The sequence below is a fragment of the Aethina tumida genome, chromosome 1 (assembly GCF_024364675.1).
Source record: "Aethina tumida isolate Nest 87 chromosome 1, icAetTumi1.1, whole genome shotgun sequence".
NCBI lineage: Eukaryota > Metazoa > Arthropoda > Insecta > Coleoptera > Nitidulidae > Aethina > Aethina tumida.
Window position 1 is genome coordinate 45,957,019 of NC_065435.1, and position 22,293 is coordinate 45,979,311.

General features: G+C 33.1%; 2 protein-coding genes and 1 non-coding gene across 4 annotated transcripts; 2 read left to right on the forward strand and 1 right to left on the reverse strand.

Moving 5' to 3' along the window:
- The first annotated feature begins 50 nt into the window (after positions 1-50).
- On the forward strand, positions 51-9,010 carry LOC109599127 (AT-rich interactive domain-containing protein 4B). 2 transcript variants are annotated; one of them, XM_020015080.2, is made up of 14 exons: positions 51-380; positions 440-550; positions 606-768; positions 828-996; positions 1,942-2,163; positions 2,221-2,419; positions 2,475-2,723; positions 2,963-3,427; positions 3,486-6,279; positions 6,338-6,815; positions 6,877-7,001; positions 7,054-7,308; positions 7,369-7,509; positions 7,924-9,010. In XM_020015080.2, exons 1-14 carry the CDS (start codon positions 378-380, stop codon positions 7,959-7,961), a joined length of 5,412 nt encoding a protein of 1,803 aa, XP_019870639.2. In that variant the 5' UTR covers positions 51-377; the 3' UTR covers positions 7,962-9,010. The 2 variants fall into 2 exon arrangements, with proteins under 2 accessions (XP_019870639.2, XP_019870630.2); XM_020015071.2 differs by having other exon boundaries at positions 7,369-9,010.
- Trnav-aac (transfer RNA valine (anticodon AAC)) lies at positions 2,798-2,870 on the reverse strand. Its single transcript has one exon. It is a non-coding gene; the product is annotated as a tRNA-Val (tRNA).
- Positions 9,011-9,329: 319 nt separating the features above from the next.
- LOC126264149 (striatin-interacting protein 1 homolog) lies at positions 9,330-11,952 on the forward strand. Its single transcript, XM_049960971.1, has 2 exons — positions 9,330-9,489; positions 9,732-11,952. The coding sequence occupies exons 1-2, from the start codon at positions 9,371-9,373 to the stop codon at positions 11,785-11,787; spliced, it is 2,175 nt and encodes a 724-aa protein (XP_049816928.1). The 5' UTR covers positions 9,330-9,370; the 3' UTR covers positions 11,788-11,952.
- The last annotated feature ends 10,341 nt before the right edge of the window (positions 11,953-22,293 follow it).

The window sequence follows — 22,293 nt, forward strand, 5'->3', positions numbered from 1 at the left end:
AACGTCCTTGTTTGGAAACATGGCAATGGTGTGCAAGTGACAGAATAACAGAATCAACCGCCTTGAATCCTTTTTGCAAGTTATTGTGGGGATTCTTTTTTGTTTTTCCGATACATATTGTGAAATTATGATTTTCTCATGGTGCGGTCGTAATATATTTGTGCGGTTGATTTCTTTGAACGTTGCTAGAAAGTGTAAACTGTTGATCCCAAAATAAGTTGCTATAGAAATGAGTTGCATCTCCTTATTTACTGGAATTCTGATTGAAAACTGGACCTTTCTCCGCTCACAAACGTTCGCATTGTTTTAAACTGTTGGTCTAGACAAAACCTAATCAACCAGAATATCCCACAACGATTTTATTACAAAGATACAAAATGGTAAATCATATTTGTTGCAGTGGTTATAAAAACACTAATTGTAATTATTTAAATTCCAGCAAGTAGATGATCCCCCATATTTGGCAGTTGGCACAGCTGTGAGTGCAAAATACAAGGGGGCTTTCTGCGAAGCAAAAGTTCATAAATTAGTGAAATGTGTAAAGTGCAAGGTAAAATGCCTTTCTATATTACAAAAACTCTCACTAACATTCAATATTTACATAGGTCACCTTCAAATCAGGCTTAGGAACTGCAACAGTATCTGATACTGACATTAAAGGTAGCCTCCGTGTTGGACAAGTGGTCCAGGTAAAACATCCCACCAATGCTAAGGATTATGTGGAAGCAACAATTACCAAAATGCAAGATTGCAGCCAATACACTGTTGGTAAGTAAAAAACAAATAATGTGTGAGTGTACAAAACAAGTTATTAATTGTTTGTGTAGTGTTTGATGATGGGGACATAACAACTTTGAGGAGGACAGCTTTGTGTTTGAAAAGTGGAAGGCATTTTAATGAAAGTGAAACTCTGGATCAACTTCCTTTAACAAATCCAGAGCATTTTGGCAATCCTGTGGTAGGAGGCAGACGTGGTCGGAGGAATAGACATTTGAAGTAAGTACAAATTTGTAATTTTTAATCATTATTATTAACTATTATCTCAGGGTAGACAAATAATTGTCATTATTAACAAACAGTACATGAATACTGTGACTCACTTAAGATGAAAACAATATTACAAGATTATGGAAAAATGTGACAGAATAAGATTATTTGATTTGTTATAGGTGATTTAATATGTCAAGTATTTTTGAAAACAATCTGTATAGAGAGAACTGTATTTTTATGTACTAAATAGTATTCATTACATTTGGGAAATGTGTTTTACCTAGATTTTGTTTATTTAAAACATTAGTATTTCATTTCCATGTAACTATGAATAATCATATATCATATAATAATATATCATATTCTTTACAAGTACTGATAAATGAACGATACATTACAATAAATATTTCTTTGTTGATAAGTGGACTTTATGAAATTGCAGTGCCCACTCTATTAAATTACAGCTACAGAGCTCCATGTATCAATGATCATATCTTCTAAAAACAGGTATACGTGGTCAATATCATAAAATATACTTAAAAAGCTGTACGGTTAACATTTTCATATTTCATAGGCAATACTTCATTACTTACTCTTTTGTATTATTTTGTTTTTTTTAATATCTTATGATATTTATTTATTTAATAATTTCTAAATTAAAGCCACTATTACACAACATATAAAACTAAATATTCACCTTTGAAATACTTTTTTAATTGAATCTAACCTTAATAGTAGGCATAATAAAATATATTTTTATTAACAATATTGAAATTTGATATTTTTTCAGAAGACTACTTTAATAATATCATAAATTAATTTAATAATGTCTATAATAATTATTTCAACAGCGCCTTCTATTTAGATTTTATAATTTTTCATTTACTCTGATGAAAGGAACCTAAAACTGTGTGTTATTGTCTGAACTTGTAAGATATTCTCCATTTTAAGGGAGGACAGCAGCGAGGGAGAACCTGAAGAAGAAAATGAACCAGATCTTGAAGGCTATAGTGTCGATATTGGACGAGTTAAAATGTACGAGCAGACAGATAAGAAGAGAATTAAAGACAGTTGGTTCCCAGGTTTGGTCGTCATACCAAGTTCTACATCCACCACAGGAAAAATAAATGTTAAGGAGGAGTACCTCATTAGATCTTTTAAAGATGGGAGATAGTAAGTACCACAGGGAAACACTTAAGACTGTTTGATGCTTAAAGTTGAATGTTTTAGCTATACGGTTCCCAAAAAGGAAACGCGTGATTTCCATAGAGAAGAAGAAATTAAAAGTGATAGTTCACAAATACTTACCGAAGCGGTTCATAAAGCCTTGCGATATTTGGATCACAATGAGCTGCCTGTTCATTGGGAAAGAAGCTCCTTATTTAATACACAGACCATGGATAGTGATTCAGAAGATATTCTTTCAGATGTAAGTTTAAAGTTAATGAAAATTTGAACGATTTATTGTTTGTTTTCTCTTATAGAGCTCAGATGATGAACCATCAGAAGAAAAAGATTTGTTTGTTGCTCAGTTATACAAGTTTTTGGATGATTCTGGAACACCTTTAAATAAAACTCCTTCAATAAGTGGTAAAGACATAGATTTGCACAGGCTGTTCAGAATTGTTCACAAGTTGGGCGGATATAACCGAGTCAACAACAAAACTAAATGGAAATCTGTTACCACAGTCTTGAAGTTACCTTGCAATCAAAATACCTTTAATCAGGTTAAGGTGAATAACTCATTTAATTACATTTATTTATTACATTTTTTGTTATAAATCGGTTGAATCGGTTAAAAAAGTAATGTTTCCGCCCGGGATCGAACCGGGGACCTTCCGCGTGTTAGGCGGATGTGATAACCACTACACCACGGAAACATGTTGAAGAAATACGCGTTCGATTTAGAATGCTAAGTTCAAGTACTTGTCGTAGGTTTAAGACTAGTTTTAATAATTTTTCTTTTTTTCAGAGTGTTTATAAGAGATGTTTGTTGAGTTACGAAAATTTTAATCGTGCTCTGGGTGTCACCATGCTTAATCACACAAGATCAACTAAGAAAAGTGGTGGTAGATCTCTTATAAGGGATAAGGATAGAGCAACACCTGTTAACAGTCCAAGGCCAGAAAAAGAGGATGAGTTTGAGAAAAAGGAGGAACCTAAACCAGCTCCCTCAGAGACCAAAAATAAAAGGAAGAGTGATGTGAAGAAAGATGACGATAAAAAGAAGAAAGAAAACGAGACAAGTGATACTAACAGTAGCAGTGATGCAACTGATCAATCAGAGTCAACAGGAACTTCAAAGGATGTCAGAAGACCCAAAAGAGCTGATGTCAAAGGCAGTAGTCAAAAGAAAGGAAAATCAGTTGCAGGAGAAAAAGTTAGAGCTTTGGTGGATAAATTTGAAGAGCAACAAAAGAAGGAAGCAGATGATAAGGTAAGACTTAAACTTGCTCTATGATAAGTATTTACATAATAAAATAAATTGTTAATAGGTACAGCAGCAAACAAGATCCAAGTCAAATTCAAAAATTAAAGAACCAGTAACACCTGAGAAAAAGCCAGAATTGAAAACCACCAAAGAACCTAGTGTTCCCAAGGGTACACCATCTACAAAAATTAAGAAGTCGTCTGATGATGACAAGAAAAAGGCAAGTAGCAGCAGAAAACGTAATATGGATGAGAAAATCGATCCGGAGTCTGCAACTATACCAAACGTGAACATTGGGGACAAATTAAAAGTGTATTATGGTCCAACTCATGAAAGCAAAGTGACTTATGAAGCTAAAGTTATTCAAATTGGAAAAGATGGCACAGGCACCATTTACCTAGTACACTACACTGGATGGAACACAAGGTATGATGAGTGGATTGCACCAGGAAGGATTGCGGAGAATTTAAGTGCATCATCCAAAGCTAAAAGATTGAAACAAGGTCACACGCCTTCGTCGAAAGCTTCGACAGCTTCAAGTACAAATTCTTCACATAAAGTGGCAGCTAAAAGAGGCAGAGGACAATCAATCTCTGGAAAAAGTGCGGAAATACCAAGATCCACCACTCCATCTAGTGTTACGTCGTCAAGTAGTAGAACGAAGAGTCCTGCAACTCCTGCTACTAGATCCGCTAGTAGGTCACAAGTTAAACTTGACAAAATAAGAAGTACTCGCAGAACATCAGGTCAGACTGACATTTCTAATCATTCTGAGTCGGAGAGTGAAGCATCTGATAGTGAGCTAGAGGAAACAACTCGCACACGAACTACATCAGTAAAGGTAGAAGAACCCGAGGTTAAAACTTACAAAAGAAAAATTATAAAGCCTCCCTCTACCCCAAAGGTGGATAAACGGAAGGAAAAGGACGATGATGATACGGAAAAGGAGGAAGATACAACTGATAAATTCATTAAAAGAACAAGACGCATTAAGAAGGTGTCAGAAAAATCTGCTGATGAAAGCGATGACGACAGCGGAAATCCCCCTAAAGGAAGAGATTTTGATTTGAATCAAATAAGATCTGAATTAAAAGGTTTTTCAAAACCTATTCCTGCAAATGAAATTTCAGAAAAAGACGCCATATCATCGTCGGACGATTCCACCAACTTACCACCTGAGAAGCCGGAAGAGGAAACGGAGGACAGGAGAGAAAAGTCCATTGAAAAAACCACAGACAATTCGGACGACATTTATGAATTTAAAGAACCTGAACCATTTGAGTTTGAGAGTAGGAGCAAACTTACTGATGAAAAGAATAATAAGAAACGATTGGTTTCGCGACTATTTGATGATGTGGAGAAGTCGCCCAAGAAAAAATCTCCCGTGAAAGTTGAAATGAAAGAAGATAGTCCGGAATTAGATAAGAAACGATTCCAACAACAAAAGAGTCCCGTAAAATCTCAAGAATCTGATAAAGAAGCTAGAAGATCTGAAGATCCATTTGATACATTGGTTCAGTCTCCCTCATATAATTATATCAAAACTTCTGACAAAAATATATCTGATATAAAGCCCAGTGCTGTTAGAAATTTGCATGCTACTGGAATGGGAGAACTGTTTAACGACTTAAATGATACTGTTGATGACTATAGTACTGGTGATATGGAATTATCAGACAGTGAATCTCAAATGCCAAACATATTTTCAGGGTCATCTACAATATTTCACGAGTCGTTTTCTAAACCATCTCCTGATCCAAACACAATGGATATGGACTTCTCCAGCGGTAAAACCGACGAATGTAAGAAAGATAGTGATGACGATGATAATATTAGAGCCCAGGTTCAGAGGTTGATCAATCAAAGTTCCTCAACTGATGATGATAGCAATGAACCGCTTGTGATAACACGTAGCACTTCGAGTTATCAAGCTAAGAAGCGAGAAATTGATTCCAAACCATTGTCAACAATTTTAGGCATTCCCTCCACGTCCAGTTCTGCAGGTGTGTTTAAAGAGAAAGAGGAAGAAATGGAAATGGATCCTCCATTACGAGAACCATCTCCAATGGATTTAGAACCAGCACCTTTGGAAGAAAAGCCCATCATGGAGCAGTCAGTTTTCGTGCCCATCAAACCGTCGCCACCCATACAAATTTCACCTGCGTTGCAAGAAACTGATAGTTCTTTATTAGAATCTATTGTCAGTTCTCCAGTTCTTGCTGCAAAATTGGATGAACCTACTATTGAGTTTGGTGTGAAGAAATCTAGCGGCTCTAAGATTGCTGATTCTATTCTTCAGAAATTTAACTCCATCAAGAAAATGGAGGGAAAAAGTCCGAAGAGAGAATCAGACGAAGGCGACTCCAAAAAGGATGCTGACTCTGTCAAGGAAGAAATAAAGCCCAAGATCAATCTTGAGCTGAAACAAAAACCAACAAGTGACCTGAATCTAGATGACATTAAACCCATAAAAAGCTTGAGTGACATGAAATCTAAGCCGTTGCTGGATTGCAAACCTTCGCGGCCTCTTATGGATTTTAAACCCAAAATGCATGAACATAAATCCAAGCTAAATCCCATTGAAGTTAAAGTGGAGACCAAACCAAAACTGGAGGTAAAGAACAATGCTTCACCAGTGCCGAAAATGGATAACGTGATTGATGTCAAGAAACGCCGGAAGAACTTGAGCAAGCAGTACATTGAGGAATCTGATACAGATAGTTCCGACTCCGAACAATTGGTGATTGCTCGGTCGGATGAAGATTCCCAAAGTAATTCAATGGAAAACAAAGCTGATACGAAAGAAAGTGATAGTAACATATCTCAGTTACCGACCACCGACGACTCCCAGTCGCAAGGTAATTTAGTCAATTTTATTGCCATGCTATAGTTTTATATATGTCATTTTGTTTGTAGATCCTTCAGTAGAAGAACGGAACTTCAAATTCGATAATAAAGCTGAGTCGTCCAATATCGGAGAATTTGCAAAAGAAGTGGAACTAAAGGAAGAACCGGAACCTCCCAAGGATGAAGAACCCGATCAAAATTTCCACTCGTTGCTACTTTGCGAGGAGACCATTCCAAGAAGTCCGGCACCTGTACCGGAACCTCAGGCTGTAGATGATGTGAAACCAGCCAAACCTGTCCTAGAGATGCCGTTTGCTAGTGCTCCAGGTACCAGTAATTGCAAAAGTGTCAGCAATATGCTTCTGGACCAGCAGCAGCAGCAACCGAAATTGGTTGTTTCGCCGAAACCTCAAGCGGCTCCTGTAAATATTGTAGTGCCTGTGGAAAGAGAAATCGTACGGGAGAACCGGGGCGATGCATCGGTGGTAATGGATAATACACCACCAACCACCCCTGAGAGTACTATTAGTAATCTTTCACCAAGGGGGTAAGAATGGTTTCATAAATATTGGAGATGTTAATGTTAATCTCTAATTGTTTTATTGCAGTGAAAATGGTGGTTTATCACCCAATGCTGCGGATAACGAAAGTTGCAAATCTAACGATATTGATCCCGACTATTCGCTACATAGAAGAAATTCTTCAAATAAAGTAACAGCTTACAGTGAAGAAGGTATGTGGTAACATTTACCATAGGTTCATTGTTAATTATTATTAAATTTCAGACACTCAAATGACAAGTGAAGCTGGGGGATCCAAAAAAAGGGATGAGATGCCAGGTTCAACTAAAAAACGGAGGCGTTCCTGCAGAACGGAGGATGTACCCGTTAAACGCGGGAGGAAACCTCTGAATCGAACAAGGCACAATAGTGATAGTGATGATACCTCTGAACATTCAATAAATAGCACGAACATGGGATCGTTTGATATCTCTGAAAGAACACCGAGGCCCACTCGGTACAATTTCCTTGTAGAATTAGGTATGTGTTCAAATTTAAATGTTTGATTTTTAAAACTACATATATATTTTCAATGTTTAGATGACAGTATGGATAGTGTTCAACGGATAGCCATGCTGCAGCAAAAGATGGCCGAACTTCGCAAAACATACGCTGACGTTAAAGCTGAGCTGGCAATCGTCGAAAGACGAAGAAAAAAGATCAGGAGGAGAGAGAGAGAAGGTAAGAAGTATACCAAGTTGAGGGCTAAGATAAACGACATTATTGGCCATTCACCTCGCGCTGATAATCGCTTTGAAATCGGACATTCAAACTGACGAAGACAGAAACACCTAGGCTAGTTGTAGTACTTGAAGACTTTAGAAAAGAGTAAAACAAATTGGGGAGAAGACTTTGTTATGGACCATGTACATAATGCAGGTGACCTGCAACGAATTCTTTTGTATATATTGATTACCAGTGATGTAAATATTAGCGTTCTCTTTAAATTATCAATTTGCACATAATATACACTAACATTTATCTCTTGTAGAAGTAAAGGGATTAATTATTAAAACAAATTCTCTTCTATCGACACATCTCGCGTTAATTTAATGGCATTTACATCACTGGTCACTTGAAGTGTTTGATTTACAGCACTGAAAGCATCAAAACAAGAGGCGACCAGTACCTGATCTAAATGAAACCACCAACCAACCGCTCTTCCAAACGTCACTTGTCGAGTTTCACGCGTCCGCAGGGAGACGTCTGCTGCAAGCAGGAACGAGTCGCATAGATGTTAACTTGTTCTGTCTCCAAGATTTACCAAGAAAGCAAGTCTCATCGACACTAAAAATTATTTGGAATTGATCTAAGTCAGTTCGATTATAAATTTTTGTATAAAATCTTGAAATTCAGGCAGTATTTCTCCTGGTTTTACAGGAATGTAATCTAAATTATTTTGTATATTTTAGTATTGAAAAATGTCCACACTTGCTATCTTTGTGATTCTGTTGACGTGAGTATTTTGTCTCTTCTTAGTTGTACAAATATTTCTACAGCCTGTTAAAAGGCAACTGTTTTATAGTTATAAAAATATTAATGTGTTATAAATGATTAATTGTGTTCAGATTTCCAATCAATGTAATGAGTCGTGACTTATTAATTATGTATATCAAAATCGTCTTTTTAGTTTAATACCTGTATGGACAAGACTGATTCCGTCTTATGTTTGTTGGTACTTGTGTTTAGGTTATTATTGATACAATTTAATTTTATATAATTTAAGATTTGTGTAATGATCTCATTTTCATATTTCTGAATTTAGTTTAGTTTAAATTCAATTCAACTTTAAAAATTGATTTATGACGATTTTGATATCTTTAATATGAATATTTTAAGCAATTGATTTGATTTCTGAGTACAACTTTATAGATGTTAATTTAGAAGTGTTACTTTGAAAATTACATTAAAAAATGTAAAATAAATTGCAATCAAACATATGTCCGTATTTATTTCTTTTGTAAATAACATGTTTATTACAATGATTTGCAAGTTTTGCCACCACATTATTGTAAGATAGATAAGTATATTCGATTTTTATGCAAAAATTGTGTATATTTTGAAGTATATTTAATTTACCGAGCTAACGACTTTATAAGAGGAAAGTAAATTAAATATGCTAAAAGTTGGGGCAATATTTTTATATTGATTTTATTTATTAGAATAAATAGATTAAAAAATATATTCTTTTTATTTACCATTCAACTGGATATTTTCTAATAAAGTTTAATCTATTAATAATTACCAAAATTTTCTATTGTCATAAAATTGAAAAATACACTTATGACAAGAAAATTATTATTGATCAAAATGGAAAATTAAAGTGGTGACAAAGACAATTCATACCAGTAAGTTAATTATAATTAATTTTCTTAATTTTATTACTTAACACATGCTTAAAACAAATACTTGTACACCAAAAAGCTGTATCCTTAAATTTGACATTTAATGACAACAGTAGTGAATGTCATTTATAAGTAGTACTGCAATGGACACGCCAATATGTACTCGCGACCGAAGGCGACCTCGCCTAGTAAGAAAAATGCCAACAAACATAAAAAGAAGCAGTCCCGAGAAGTTGAAAAATGTATGTACATGTAAAATAGATCGCAGGCATTTTGATGAACTTGTAAGGATGACAACTCCAGAACGTGCCAAAAGGTATTTTCTTAGCAGATTCTATAAATCTGCAAAATTACCTCTTAACTATTCACTGTTTCATATCCCTAGATGCTAATTAAAAGAATATTAATGATCCTCACACAAAATACAAGATAGTTTAAATGCTATTTTTTCGATATTCACGGTATTCTAAAAGTACAAATCGCAACATCAATACAAACCATCCATATTTTCTTATTCTCTAATCAGTACACATAACTAAAATTTAATTTTATGTCCAGGCAACTAAGAAAGAAACTCATTAATCAAGGGGACATGGGAAATACCTTCGGTGGTACTAGTAATGAAAGATCTGTCGATTTTGAAGACTCAATGTCCATTAAACACGAAATACCACTCCAGTTCAAACTTAGCGATACCGATAAATTGGAAAATGAACTAGCGGAATTTTATTCGTATTCCGAAATCGAAGAAATTAAAGGGAACTTGCATGTTTTCGAAGAGGAGGCGAAATTATGTATGCAGCTCAACACGTGGGCGTCCTTCACAACAGAACAAAAGAAGTCGTTCATAATGAAGTTGCAAGATGGACTCGATCTGCAAAATAGGGAGGAGCGACTCCGACATTTAAAAATTCTTTTATACATTGCTCAGGGATGTTGGAATGAAGTAAAGGATGTAAACGAGCAGATGTCCTCGCAAAGGATTAATTGTATGTTGTTGTATAATGCAGGTATATTAAATGAGTTGCTTCAAATGATAAGCCTTGAATACGAAACTATAAAGAAGCAACAAGAAACTGCTAATATTAGAACAGTATTTGCAATTATTTATACAATTATCGAGATAATGAGGACAGAACGAAATTCTTTAAATGAAGAATATTTGCAAGAAGTCAATAGATTTGTTGAAGAAATTGAGATTAATGGTGACGCAATCATATTTCAATTATTCAATTTAACATTGGAACAACATAATGGTCACTTTGATGTACCCATTAAAAAAATATTGTTGTTATTATGGAAATTTATATTGTTATACCTAGGGGGAAGCGATAAAATTAAATTGGAAAAATATACAAGAATGAAGGAACTAGGTTTGAACATATATGAAGATAACGAAGAGATGTTGGAGAAGTATCCGATAAACATCACATCGATGACTAAAATTCCCTGGAAATCGAAGGTATCTCAGCAAGACCTACATTGTTTTTTGGAGAAAGTACGAAAGAAATATTTTGGTATTGCTGCACCAGACGATGATACCACGTTGATTGGGCTACCAGATCGAGTCCTTAAAAGTGTAAACGTCCTAAAAGATCATGTTTACATCCCATTGTCCGATGAACAAGCAAAGCGTAGCAATTTTAATAAGAAACATACCACCCCCGTCGATTTAATATATAAAAAAATTATGCCGTTCATTAATGATTTCATAATAGTTTTGGGAACGATATTTCAATCAGCTATTGAAGGACATTCGTCTTTAAACATGAACCTATACGTCGAAATTTTCCAAATAAATTCAGCAACCTACACTCAATACAACGTAGACATAAATAGGCATAGAGAAATTATTTTTAAAGCCATATCTGGTATAGTAATGTTACTATTAAGACATTTTAAATTCAATAACATATATCAATTCGAATATCTTTCTGTTGGGATGTTTCTAGAAAACTTCATTCGCTACATGTTGGTGTATTTGAGCTATGACCAACAGAAACAATGCGAAAACAGCGTGTGCATCAAGTCAATGGAATTTCCGTACTGCGTTCTGAACGGTCCTAATCGTCCCTCGGAAGAAACATACTCGTGGAAAAATATGTTTTCGTGTATCAATTATTTGAAGATTATAAACAAAGTACTCAAACACAAACCGTTACGAATCAACGTGTTGACGGAGGCGATAATGACCGCCATGTATCACGTACTGAAGATCAATAATAATTTAATTCAATTCTATACATTGAAAATTATAAAAATGGTCACGAAGTACATGAAAAAACCAAGAAGGGCGGTCAAAGTGAATGAGCTCAGCAGGATTTATCTCAGTATTCGCATCAACATTTTCGAAAACTGGCCATACGGCGCGAAACAGTTGACTACCGATCCAACTAAAGAGGAGACCGAATTAAGAGAAAAAATCCTCAAATACAACAAACAAATAAGCAAGGAGGTAAAAAAAGTGTATGCTGGGCCGTTTACAGATGCGTGCAATCTTCCGGAAGATTTTGAAAAGCACTATGAAGAGTGGTTGGAAAGAGAAGTGTTACAGAATCCGTTTGACTGGGATCAGTGGTTGAACAAAGAAAAGAAACACACTCTCAGAATTTAAATGAATATCTACTATTTAATTGTTTTACATTATTTATATATTATGTAATTTATACGTATATATATATTTTATTAGTATAGAATGTACCATCAAAATTTAAATACTTGATTAATTGTTCTTAGATTACTCATGGCATTCTTTAAATAAACACAATTAAGTGACTGATACTTGTTTTAACAATTATTTCTTTTCAAATTAAAAAAAATACATAAGTCAAAAAGCAAAACGCGTGACGTATTTTCTTTTAAATATTACATTATTTAAAAACTCAATTCATAATAAGCGCAAACGGTACCGTCAACTAAAATTTAACCAAACATAAATCTGTAGCGTTGGAACTGTTTTCAACGAGCGACTATTCAGCGGACAAACGAGCAAGTAGCGGCTTGGACTAACGAACCAACAGAGGTGACGTTGCTTCCTTTCTTGCATGGTCTACTAGTTTTTTAGAATTCCAGTGGGAAATCTACTATCGGCGTAATTAAGGCTGTAAAACGCTCATCCGAAAATCCTATCGTTCTCACTTTATTTTGATAACGATTCTTAGTAATTATGAAATTCCTAATTCATTAACTGGAGCATTTTTAACATCAGCATATTGTTGATGGAGTGTTTGTAAACACATGAGGAAGTTAAAAAGACTATATTTCCAAATGTATTATGGGTACAGCCAATTTATTACCTTAAATCGATTTGAGGTGACTGTTTTATAGTTGCAAGGGTTTTTGTTGCGTTTTATCTTAAACAAAAAATATCTCCACCATCACAGACTATTTTGTATTGAATTAATAAAGTCAGTGACTGTTGTAATATGTTTGTAATTAGCAGTATCTATTTTGGAGCAAGTGTGCTGCTCCCTTATTGGTTGAAAGTCTTATGTCTCATTAATGTTTTAGCTTGAACCAATGAATTTTTTATACTGTTTCCTAATTTCTTGCAAAAAAAGACAACAATTTAACTTACATTAAGGGTGCATACAACATTATCTATAATATATCTGGCAAATGTTCGGATCAATTTCACATTTAATATTCATGCAAATGTGTAGTTAATTACAATTATAAATAAATATGGTTAATTGTAAAAGTAATTAGACATTTATTTTATGTTATCAATTGTTACATCGAACCTTACCTAATTTTTAATGATCATCAATAATTTTCTGAAACAAGCACAAGTTGGAACGTTAGTTAATTAACTATTTGAAACCCTAAAGCAGGATTGTAAAGTCGACTAATATTTCTCGTTTAAAGAGGAACAATATCGAATAGCTCACAATGGTTTATGGTAACTCGCTAAATTTAGATAAAAGAGCTTTTTAGATTTTAAATAATCTTATGGCACCAAATTTTCCTCTACGTATAGATCGATCGTAACGTTCGGTTAATTTTTTGCAACATTAAAAATAAAAAGTGTTGGCAAATTAAAACTAATTATGTTAATGATTAACATTAAACAAGTTTTCAAAAAAAAACAATATAAATCAAAATTCATCGCCAACAAACATCCCATAGGCCGCCGAATAATAAGAAAACATGCAGAAAATAAATGAATTACATAAATTAAATATCTCTCCGAGTTGGAAATTACATCGCCGAGAAATATAAAAATACTCTCCATCCACTCTATCCGACGAACAACCAACCCCAAGCTCAAATCAAAGAGGCCGGGCATGCGCCCCTGCTCTCTTCATTTGTTCCACTATTCGATTGTTCCACTGCACACGGGCGTACAATGTGACCGGGACCAACGCACAGTACTCTCAACTCCGTTAATTTTATTTAAAACTGTGCTGTTTTATTCGCTGTTGAATAAATGTTAAATTTTAATTATTTAGTCACATTTTTCACACTTAAGTTCGATAATTTCAAATACTTCTTTTTTTACGTCCAGAAAATTCACATTAGTTTTGTGGTGAATTGTAACAGAGGAAGACTGAGAACCTCTGAAGACTTTTAATTATCAAACAAACTATAAAATACATATTTTTATGTGTTTAAACAGTGGGCATTGTCAGCTGTATCTCTGTAATTACTAATATTATTAATAAAAGTAGTTCTAAAAAAGATTAAAAATATTTACATGTTTCTAAGATGGAGACTAGAGATTAATACCAATAATCTTATTACAAAAATCAATTTTTCTTACTAATTTACTAATTAATGGTTTTAAAACATTGATTCATCTTTTTTGCTATATCCTTTAAAATAAAAAGATAAAACTTCATAACTTCAATTTGGCTTGTTAACTCAAAACAAAAAGTTTTCCTTGATTTTTATATTTTATACTTTATTCCTTCTTTAAGAGCCATTATAGAAACAAATATTAATTAGAAAAAATTGTAACGTTAATTTTTTGGTCCTTTCAAACATTTTTTTAAAAGGATACAAGTTTTTCTAAACTATCACTTAAATGAACTCAGAATTGATTCCCTCTATCTATCTCTATCGAATAGTTAATAACAAATTAGGTATTCGTCTAAATATTCGCATTTACTGCCAAATATTCCGTACTAATTATCGAACATATTCAAGTAACCGAATTTAGAGTTTTCAGCTAAAAATTATACATAATTTTCACAATTGTCAACAAATTTGATTGTTGAAATGAATTATTATTATTATTATTAATAGAATAATTTTTAAGAATCTAAATTTGAGAATAGTATCATGATTCATAATATTTTTAAACAGTCCCAACGTGGAATGTTATCAACCTGAAAATTCTTCAAACTGATCAAATTCCTTGAATTTTCTCAATGTCATCTTAAATAAATGAACTCAGTACCTTGTTTTCTTGTTATTATAAAATAGTATTGAAGTATTAAATCCACAATTTTACAATTAAAATTTGTAAAAGCAAGAACTGAATAATTATGAAACGAACGATCCGTTCCATTAGTGATTTGGAGAAACCAGTATTTGAAAATACCCAAGACCAGATCGATTTTGAAACCGCATACCACTGTGCCGTGACCGTCCTTGTCTGGCCCGATATTAATTATGTATCTCCGTCTCCCTCGTGACGTCAGCCATAGTAGATGTGAAGGTACCCCAGTACAAAAATAACTTCCATCGTTCAAAAACACGAGGACTCCGGTCTGGTCGGTGCTACGCCGCTCGGCTACAACAGCCCAAACTCATGGCAGATGTGTACCATCAGTTCGCTCGCAGGTTTCCCTATCCCGTTGCTCCTTCAGCCGGCCCATTTAAATTATGATTTTATTTTATTTTTTTGATTCATGTAGATCTCTCCAAGTGTTTTCGTTTCTCTTAATTCACCGTTTTAATGAGGCCTTCTTGTACGTTTTCCACTCGGCACGTTTTTGCCCATGCCTATTTTTTATGTATTGATTAATATTTCTTGGGTAGATTTTAATTATTCCGATGAAAGAATTATTTCAGTTTCGGTTAATTAATTTTACTGTTGAGGTGTTGGGGTGAAGAGGCAACTTGTCGTCTTTAAATGGGCAGGCAAATCCACCTGTCTTATGACAAAATTCGTTTTGTTAATTTAGCTTTTTTTAACAATGGGACTGAACAATTTTGAACATGGGGGAATATTTGTGTCCCCAATTGGAATTGGAGATGTTCTATAATTCTATTATTTTCCTCAATCACATAATGACAGTGTCAACTTGCAAGGTCGAGGGCGAATTTATTTTCTTAACCCGCTGGTCTTTGTCATCTCTTCAACGATAGCAAAACTGGCCATTTGTTATAAATATTTGATAACTGAATATCTTATCAGACATTGAAATACGACGATATTAAACCTTATATATAGTTTAAAGTCCATTAAAGTGGTAGTTAAATGAAAAATACGTTTATTTCATTTCCCTCCAAAATAATAAGTAATAAATCAGAAAGTACATATCGCATCACATTAAGTGATCCAACTTAGTGATTTATCAAAGAAGCAGTGATACTACCACGTTCCGAGTAGTTATTAATATGTCCTGGATGGAGGTTATTATCAAAAAACAATGAAAAATCCGAAATTCCCATCATGATCCTCGTATAAAGTGTTTACGCTACGGGTCGATGCTATAGTCTCTCTATATCGAGGGCGGCGTGGAGCACAGCCGAACGAGAGAAAGAGAGAGAGAAGGCCGAACAACCAAACACACACACACACATAGGCAGGCTATAGCAGCCAGTTGTTTGGTCCTCCTTCTCCCTCGCACGACACCAGAACCAAGCGGCAACTGTTTTCTAGCTGTTCAAGCAACCAGCGACGTCGTCCCATCTCTTTCCTACACGTTGGGGTTCGCTTTAGTGGTTTACAGTGGCGTAGACCGTTGGGTGAACCGACACAGGGACGGCGAACGTGGATTTTCGCTTTTTTGACAATTCCCTCTTCCGGACGTGCAATTTTACCAATACTTGTCTTCTAAAACTATTGAAGTCATCTTCTTATATATTTGTTACACATTCTGTTTCCAACTTCATCATCAACGTGGTGAATTAGCACTGGCAACGACAAATGTTTTTTAACTCATTTTACTTTCAAGACCGCATTCATCAGTTCTCGTTAAATATTATTTTATAAGATTATTCGAATTCTCCTTACAAATGATTATCCAATAAATTATGTATAAATTTTAATATACAATTAATGAATTTAGGAAGCAAAAATAACAGTTTAAAATTTTTTGTTTTGTATTCATCTTTTTACAAGAGGTGATGAAAGCCAAATGTGTGTTAACTAACTGAATGTAACTCTGCGTAAGTATCTTCATAATTTTTACATTTGCTAATACTACAACAATGAAATAGGTCATTCAATGTTCTGTAACTATTTCTATCTTCAAGACCATTTTTGTCAGTTCTCATTAAATATTATTTAATTAGAATATTCATATTCTCCTTACAGAAGATTATCGAACAAATTATGTATAAATATTAGAATACAATTTAATGAATTTAGGAAGCAAAAATAAGTTTCATACTATAATTGTTCCAATTGGATTCATCATTTTTTAAGAGATAATGAAGGACAAATGTGTGTTGACTAATTGAATGTAAGTCTTTGTAAGTATTTTCATTATTTTTACAAAATGTGCCGTTCAATGTTCTTTAACTATTTCTAACTTGAAGATCATATTTATCAGTCCTTGTTAAATATTATTTTATTAAAATATTTAACAAGGACTGATAAATTTTGTTATATATATATATATATATATATATATATATAACAAAATTTAATGAATTTAGGAAGCAAAAATAAAAAAATTTTCGTTTTCTATTCATCATTTTTTTTAAAAGATGATGAAGCCAAATTTGTGTTGACTTATTGAATGTATGTCTGTGTAAGTATTTTCATAGTTCTTACGATTATTAATACTACAAAAATAAAATGTGTCATTCAATGTTCAAATATTTTTACATTCCAGACCATATTTATCAGTTCTCATTAAATACTATTTTACTAGAGTATTCAAATTCTCCTTAAAAAATGATTATCCAACAAATTGTGTATAAATTTGAGAACACAATTTAATGAATTTAGGAAGCAAAAATAAAGACAAGTTTCAACTGAAATTTTTCGTTTTGTATTCGTTCTTTTTTAAGAGTTGATGAAGGCCAAATGTGTGTTGACTAATTGAATGTAGGTCTGTGTAAGTATTTTCATAATTTTCATATTTAATAGTACTACAACAATAAAATGTGTCATATAATGTTCTTTAAGTATTTCTAACTTACAGGCCATATTTATCAATTCTTATTATATATTATTTTATTAAAATATTCAAATTCTCCTTAAAACTGATTATCCAACAATTTTTTAATACAATTTAATGAATTTAAGAAGCAAAAATAACGCCAATGTTCAAACTAAAATTTTTAATTTTGTGTTTACCATTTTTTAAGAGGTTATGAAGACCAAATGTGTGTTGACTAATTGGATGTATGTCTGTGTAAGTATTGTCATAATTTTTACATTTATTAATACTACAAAAATAAAATGTGTCATTCAATGTTCTTTCACTATTTCTACTTTCATGACCATATTTATCAGTTCTCGTTAAATATTATTTTATTAGAATATTCAAATTCTCCTTATAAATGATTATCCAACAAATTATGTATAAATTTTAGAATTTAGGAAGTAAAAATAACGATAAATTTCAAACCAAAATTTTTCGTTTGTATTCATCCTTTTTCAGAGATGATGAAGGTCAAATGTGTGTTGACTTATTGAATGTATGTATGTGTAAGAATATTCGTAGTTCTTACATTTATTAATACTGCAACAATAAAATGTGTTCTTAAACTATTTCTACCTTCAAAATATATTTATCAGTTTTCATAAAATAATAGTTTATTAAAATATTCAAATTCTCCTTAAAAAGTGATTATCCAACAAATCATGTATAAATTTTACAGTACAATTTAATGAATTTAAGAAGCAAAAATAAAGACAAATTTCAACTAAAATTTTTCGTTTTGTATTAGTCCTTTTTTAAGAGATGATGAAGGCCAAATGTGTATTGACTAATTGAATATAAGTCTAAGTAAGTATTTTTATAATTTTTACATTTATTAGTACAACCATAATAAAATGTCCTTCTAGACCATATTTATCAGTTTTCATTATATATTATTTTATTTGAATATTCAAATTCTCCTTACAACAAATTGTGACCAAATTTTAGAATACAATTTAATGAATTTAGGAAGCAAAAATAGCGACCAGTTTCAAACTAAAAGTTTTCGTTTTGTATTTATCCTTTTTTAAGAGATCATGAAGGCCAAATGTGTGTTGACTAATTGTATGTAAGTCTGTGTAAGTATTTTCATAATTTTTACATTTATCAATACTAAAACAATAAAATATGTCATGTAATGTTCTATAACCATTTCTATTTTCAAGACCATATTCATCAGTTCATATTAAATACGTATTTTACTCAATCTAGTACTATTAATGCGAATTTGAGTCGAAAAAATGTTCTGCATTAAGACAACCGAAACGATATTTCCGTTCCTGAACTAAATCGTTTTTATTACCCTTTTAAAATATACACAACAATATTTATGTTTTGTTTTATATAAATTAGGTGAATCGATAAAATTTCCCTAGGTTCACCGAACAGTTTCAATTTTATTACCCCAAGGTAGTCGTAATAATTAATGCGAAAATATTTTAGGGGTAATAATTTTTTGAAAAACCGCAATAGACGTTCCTCGGGCGTTTTCTCGGCGCATTCGCATTTCTTCATACGGAGGTGTATATTTAGGATACGAAATGCGTTCGGAAAAGTTCAAGGCCCACATTTCGAGTCTTGCACACACCGTTCCATCCGACGCATTTTTAAACAATTTACCACACCGCACGTTACAACAATCGGCCGTCCCCCGGACGAAACGTTGATAACATTAAAAGAAACCATCCAGACGTCCGTCCGAAATTTTATAGGAACGGATTTTTTAAATTCCCACCCATAGGTGAAGCATATTTTTAGTAAATTAATTCTACGAACTGTTTGTGTGGAATATATGGTGCATGCGCACTACACCTGACGTCACGAATTTGAAAGTGTTCACCGCTGACTCGGCTAAATAGGTAAAGGTTTTATAATGTTACACGCAGTAGTAATATATTTGTTGAATCATTTCAGCTCTATTGAAATTATTTCGAAGTTGACTCGCACTGTCACAGTGAACAGTCGACGGTCGACGAAACGTAACTCATTGCCGGACGAGTACAATCCGACAAAACTTATTTCGAATAATATTTAGATGCAAATTGCGAATCGTAATTAGCGCCGCACAAGGTCCGTTCTTTGATGCTCCGAATACGTTAAATATTGTTTAAGGACTTCAAATCACGTCCGGAATGTTCAGGACTAGCTCCAATTCAAATACGGGAGCGATTCGTTGCCACTCGTTGTAAAATTAACTGGCCCAGTTAATATTATATTGTTTAAATGAGGCGTTTCGGTCATTTTTGTTGGCGTTGCTGGTAAATTGTTGTTGCCACTTGGTAATTGGCGTTTTGTGCGTCAGGGTGAATGAAAAACACCTCATCATAATGACCACAGTTGAAAGTTACAATGTTACAGTGCATTTACTTACGTTGTAATTCGCAGGAAAATATTTTTTGGAGACCAAAACTAAATTTACTTAATTTCAGAGACGCATTGGCATGTTTATATTGAATTAAATAATTAAAAATAATAAAACAGATAAAGCAAGCCGTCATTTCACGTATTTTAATTAAACCTTTATCAATAAAGATTGTACAGTTCAAATAAAGATAGAATTTAAAGAGCGTCAGTCGTCCGCAAGTAAGTAGGTGGCGTCCCCTGTCTACGGGTCAGCGAATCAACGTCGATTCAGGCGCAAAAACACGAATTTGAATCTAACTCCGTTGCCAGCCATCGATTTTACTTTTAGCGTTGTTGGAAGGTATTTTAAAAATAAATATTATTTGAAAATACACTTTGATATTGTTTTATATGTTCCATTTACATTGGTAATTAACCCGTGCTATTTAAAATAATATTCATGAGAAAGATACAATCGATGTTTTTTATCTACATTATATTTACTAGTGTTTTTCCTTTGCAGTCACAACACGACGCACACTTCTTTGACTCATTGATTACTTAGTGCCTTCTCCAATTAGTAATTTTCATTTTTGCAGTCGTTGTTTTGCTGAACGGTTGTTCGATGAATACAAAGTAATCGGGCACAAATTATTATCGAATCAGCTCTAATGAAAAACTATTTTTTGTTGTTCAACATATTAGGCACAGTTGGGCCAGGAATGGCAAGACAAAGAGTGTTTATAACTAGTCAAATTAGTAGTACCTAGTGATGAGTACTTATATCTAAAACTTCGTTTATTACGAGGGATGATAGGGGGGCAAAACAGAAACCATCAACTCGGTGTAAACGACCGCCGTTGAAAAATAAAAGTGCCAGTCCTGGCCGCCGCCGGTCGTCGGATCCTTGCGACAGGATTTCGCCAATTAAAACGCGCTACCGGTTAAGAAGAGCCAGTCGTCGCTTTTGAATGATTATTAAAGTTTTATCTAAAAATATCCGCGGATGACCGTAACGAGAGCAGCTGTGAATTAAGCATTGGCTCGATTAAATGTCGGACGTGGCATCGGACACATCTAGTCGTAGTGCTGCGGCAGAGCCAACGCGGTCTCCGGCAACGGGGACGAAGGATTTTTTGAAAAAGCCCGAACTAGTCAAGCAAAGCAGTACGGCGAGCAGGAGAAGAAAACAAGTTTATTGCAGTTAGCCGGATAGCCTTGCCGTCTCTCTCTATCCTGTTCGAAACTTGCCCGATCTGCTACTTTAGCCGCGCACGGTGGTTCGCGTTCGGTGCGGGCGGCGCGTTTTCTCCGTGCCGACGCACCATCCTGTATGCTGTGTGTTTGTACGGTGTATTCGAAATAACGCGGATGATTTACGTTAAAATTTATGTGCTGCTGCTGAAATATGTAAATTAATAATAAATAAATCCTACCTTTTGCAAACAATTGTTTGTGTACATAAAAAAAATTTTGCTCACTCTGTCTAATGCTGTCGCTGTCGGGGTTTTTTCAATAAAAAATTCACTTTTAATGGGGGAAATAAAACAATTTTAAATAAAAAGTTCTTCACTAATTTCACATTCAAAAAGCATATATAGCAACATAATTGTTTCCTTTCCTGAAACAACATATTGAATGGTGTATTTTTGGAAAAACTTTTGTCATAATCATGTTATGTGATGTTAATTAATTATTATGTTCATTTAATAAATTTTATCAAAAATTAATAGTTGAAAATAGATATATACAAAAATATAAGTGCATGACAAAAATTATATGAGTTTAATTTGTGTAACCTAACTAACTAAATATTTTTTATTTATATTAACTGATTATTAAAAAACCAAACGAATCTATTTATTCAAATTCCTCTTTCTGTATTTTATTAATTGAAGTATGTGTTGCATTTTGTTTTAAAAACAATATATACAACAAATTATACTTTTTCGGAAAAAGCAAAAACTTTTGTCATAATAAGAGTTATTAATTATTATTTTCCATCAATAAATTTGATCAAAAATTAATAGCTCCAGTTTTCACAAGTACAAAAACATAATAATTTCTTTAGGAAAATAGTTATCTACAAAAATATAAGTACATGGATAAAATTAGCTTAGTTTAATTAGTGTAAATGAAATATTTTTATACTCATATTAACTAATTATTAAAAATGTTTAACACAAATAAAACTATTTATTCGAATTCCTCATTTTAAATTTTGTTAATTGAAATATGTATGCATTATATTTTAAAAATAATATTTTGAATTATATATTTTTGGAAAAAAGCAAAAACTTTTGTCATAGTCAGAGATATTAAATATTATTTTCTATCAACAAATTTGATTAAAAATTAATAGTTCCAGTTTTAACAAGTACAAAAACATAATACTTATTCAATTAATTTAATAGTTGTCTACAAAATAAGTATATGGAAAAAAATAGCTT

Bases quoted from the DNA above. Each gene is read 5' to 3' on its own strand.
- LOC126264149 (XM_049960971.1), top strand. From the start codon at position 9,371: ATGCCAACAAACATAAAAAGAAGCAGTCCCGAGAAGTTGAAAAATGTA. The intron at 9,490-9,731 runs GTATTTTCTTAG...TTTTATGTCCAG, and splicing joins ACTCCAGAACGTGCCAAAAG to GCAACTAAGAAAGAAACTCA.
- LOC109599127 (XM_020015071.2), top strand. The intron at 6,280-6,337 runs GTAATTTAGTCA...TTTTGTTTGTAG, and splicing joins CGACGACTCCCAGTCGCAAG to ATCCTTCAGTAGAAGAACGG. The intron at 7,002-7,053 runs GTATGTGGTAAC...ATTAAATTTCAG, and splicing joins AACAGCTTACAGTGAAGAAG to ACACTCAAATGACAAGTGAA.